This window comes from Arachis duranensis, chromosome 7, assembly GCF_000817695.3.
Source record: "Arachis duranensis cultivar V14167 chromosome 7, aradu.V14167.gnm2.J7QH, whole genome shotgun sequence".
In the NCBI taxonomy this organism is placed as follows: Eukaryota; Viridiplantae; Streptophyta; class Magnoliopsida; order Fabales; family Fabaceae; genus Arachis; species Arachis duranensis.
This window is the reverse complement of record NC_029778.3, coordinates 9,115,765-9,119,337: the sequence shown is the minus strand read 5'-3', so window position 1 is coordinate 9,119,337 and position 3,573 is coordinate 9,115,765. Positions and strand designations below refer to the sequence as shown.

The 3,573-nt window shown below is 33.2% G+C and overlaps 1 protein-coding gene across 1 annotated transcript; it reads right to left on the bottom strand.

Annotated features, from left to right (window-relative positions):
• Positions 1-2,655: 2,655 nt before the first annotated feature.
• On the bottom strand, positions 2,656-3,288 carry LOC107496923 (RING-H2 finger protein ATL66; the record flags this gene model as incomplete). Its single annotated transcript, XM_016118246.3, is given in 1 exon segment — positions 2,656-3,288. A coding segment is annotated over 1 exon segment (609 nt), but the record flags the coding sequence as incomplete, so codon positions are not given.
• Between the last annotated feature and the right edge of the window lie 285 nt (positions 3,289-3,573).

The window sequence follows — 3,573 nt, the reverse complement described above, 5'->3', positions numbered from 1 at the left end:
AAATGACACATCAGCAACGTTTAGACAGCACTTCTGTAAGGGACTAACAGAGATGCACTTTTTCGAATTTCAGGAATTTAATTGGTCATTTTAAAAAGTCGATGATTAAATTAAATAGCGATTTAAAATTCAAGAACCTTTTTGGACATTTACTCTCTATATTTCTATGCACTTTCGCTAGTAACTACAATTATATTTGTATCATTGTTTTTTTAAAAATAAATGAAGCAAAATAATACAAATAGGATTCATTTTAGTATTCATTTACAACATAAAAATGAACAAATACGTTAAAAATGGTATTTCTATAACTTTAAATATTAAATAAATAGTGAGAAAATAAAAAGAAAAAAGATAGGGGAAAAAAACCTTAATTACATTGTTCACCAAATTAATTACTTTTTATCAAAAGAATTATCCATTTTGTGTAGGCTTGTTGATCCTAATCCTAACATTGGCTTTGGTGTTTGAAGAGAAAGATTATGATATATCTTAAAAACTTTCTTTTGGTGGGGTTCCAATTTGACAAATAGACAAATGAGCCCCTTTAGGGTTTTGGTTATCGTAAAGTAATCCTTAGCCCAAATCAAGTAATGCTTTTACAAATTTTATATTTGTAGTAGTTGGGATAACGTGCTTGCTTTTACAAATTCCTTTGTTTAAGTATTAGTATAAGCATTTTTATGGATGCTCATGGCTGCACAGATTTAATTAGATTTTGACTCGACTCAACAAAAATTATTGATTTATATTAAAATAAATTATTTTAAAATAAATACAATATCATATAATATAATAAATATTAATTGAAGTATAAAAGTATAATATAATATTATTAATTTTATTCTAAAATATATATTTTTATTATAACAAAATTTTTAAACCGGTTAACGACTTAAAATATAAACCAAATCCGACTAAAAAATAATACATGGTAAAAATAAATGATAATTCCAAATCCAGCAATATATCTTGAATTTGAACCGAATTTTATTGGGACGGATACTTACAAGTTAGAGTTCAACATTTTATTACCTAAAACAAAACTTTTTTCAGTGTAAATTTAGAAACTCAACCAATTAAAATCTTATCTCCATTGGTAAATTAAAAATGAAAAAGTGAAAAAGAAAATTGTTCAACTACCACAATTCTCTAGTAAGTCCTCGCAATTGTTTACTTTCTAGTTTCTACCTGCAAAAGTCTGATAACTTGCTACTAAAAAAAGTATATGAGATCATGGATTGGTTAATATATGGCTTATCTTTTCTACAGCAGAATCATATTATTGGCTAAAGTTCAAATTGTTAATCTATCTCTGCTATTTATATAAACATTAGCATATTATACATTTAATTAATACAACCATTATAAAGAGAGGTACTTTGCGGACAGTGTATATCAGTTATGGTGGGTAGCTCGTGGATAGTAGAAACTAGAAAGTGGAAACACAAGATTTGAAAGAGAAAATATTTTATACACACAAGTAATAAAGTCTAATATTCAAACATTATATCTCAAATTGAAATCAAATTTAATCATAAAGTTGTACAATTAAACAGAGCCACAAGCCCACAAAAAAAAATGCAAAAGTAGAATAGCCGAAACCGAAACAGAACATAAATGTAACTTTATATTCTCTCTAAAGTCCCAATATATTTGAGCATCTCTGATTTATGATTTATCCATTAAAAACATAGCATTATCTGTCTCATAACACCCAGCCATAGCTGACTCATAAGAGCAATATCTTTTGGGACTTTTATCAAACAGAAAAATGGCAATTGAAGAAAATTATGTGAACTTTTTGAACTCAAGTTCCCCATCATCCAACGTGGGAATAAAATTTAATTTAGTATTTTTCATAAACTAAGTCCACTATGGCACTATCTTAGACCTGAGTCATGTGAAATGGAATTTCTTGGAGCCCACAATCTTTGTTTATAAACTTCTTTTATGATTTTAAAAGAGATTTATTTGATGAAATTATTAAGCACTTGTCTTCTCTTCCTTCCTTAATTAAAAAAAAATCAGATTTGTTTAAGACAACTAAAAATTGACAACACATGATTTGAACACTAATCAAGGTTCGCGAAGACGCGCATAATATCAATACTTAATCTTTCCTTTAATTTTTTTTTTCTTTATTTACCATATCTAGCCATTAAAATGCATTTTAAACATTGCTAATTCAAATAGTGCAAGTTACAATTTAAAAGCCTGTACGAATAATAAGTAATACCGTGCAGCCGTGCACGAACAAGTAATACTCTTAAAAATTTACTAATTAAAAATGTTTTTATAAAAAACAAAATAAAATTAATTTCTTTTTAATAATGAGTGCCTTTAGGACACGTATACTCTTTAACATATTTCTTCCCGGACCATTTTTATCTGTCTCCTCTTAACACGCAGTCAAAACCCAAAATAAAGCAAACGCCGTAAAACATTTTTGCAGTAAATCTAATAAAATAAAGATAAACTCAGAATCCAAAGATCAAAAGTTCAGAGTCACACACTCACACCTCATAATTTAGGAAATTTAATTACCCTAAAAGAGTATCCAAAACAAGTACGGTAATAAATTATCATTAATAATATGTATACTAATTTATATTAAAAAAAACTAAAAAGAGAAAAAAAATAGAGAACAGAGAGAAAGAAAGAGATCTGAATGAGAACTCATTGTTCTTCATTGTTAATAGTGATTCTAATGGGAGGTTCTGGATACAAAATCCTCGGTAATGGAGGAGCGAGCTTGAGAGAAGCTCTGCACAACGGGCAACTCGAGTGATTCGTGAGCCACTTGTCTACGCACTCGCAGTGGAATCGGTGCTTGCAACCGGGAAGAGTCTTCAGCTTCTCTCCGTCGCGGAACGCGCTCAGGCATATGCAGCATTCCAACGCACCGCCGCGGTTCAGATCTGTCGCAGACGCAGTTGGCGGCGCCTGGTAGAGCACGATCGGGAGTTTCTTGATGGTGGCCGCGTCCAGGCCGTTGGACTGAGGTTGAGTGTGCGGCGGCAACTGGTGGCGGAGGTGGATCGATGTGACCGGGATGAGGCCGCGGGAGCGGCAGATCCAGCGGAGGTAGACGAAGAAGGCGGTGGTGATGAGGATAATGACGAAGAGGACGATAACAAAGATGAGCCTCCGGCCTCGGAGTTCGATGGTCTCGTCCTCGAGCTCCGTGTTGAAGTGCCAGTCGAATTTGTGATAGTCGTGGTTGGGCGCCGACATGGTGCTGGAGTAATGGCGGAGAGAGACGCCACGGTGGTGGTGGTGGTGGTGATGGTTACTCGTACGGTTGTTGTGCGCAGCGAATGAAGCCGGAGAGCAAAAGATGATTGAAGATTAAAAAGAAGAGAAAGTGGAAACGGCAGCGTTTATGAGAAACGAGTAAGAGATACTGAGATAGTGATTCTGTTGTGTGAGTGAGTGATGTGACTATGTGAGTAATTACCAATTAGTGTGGCTAAGTGAGTGCTTAAAATGTATGATCTCGCATTTATTTATAGTTACGTTTGAGGATTAGGTATTCTCGCAGTTTTGGTAAGTGCTAACTTTATGTTTTTT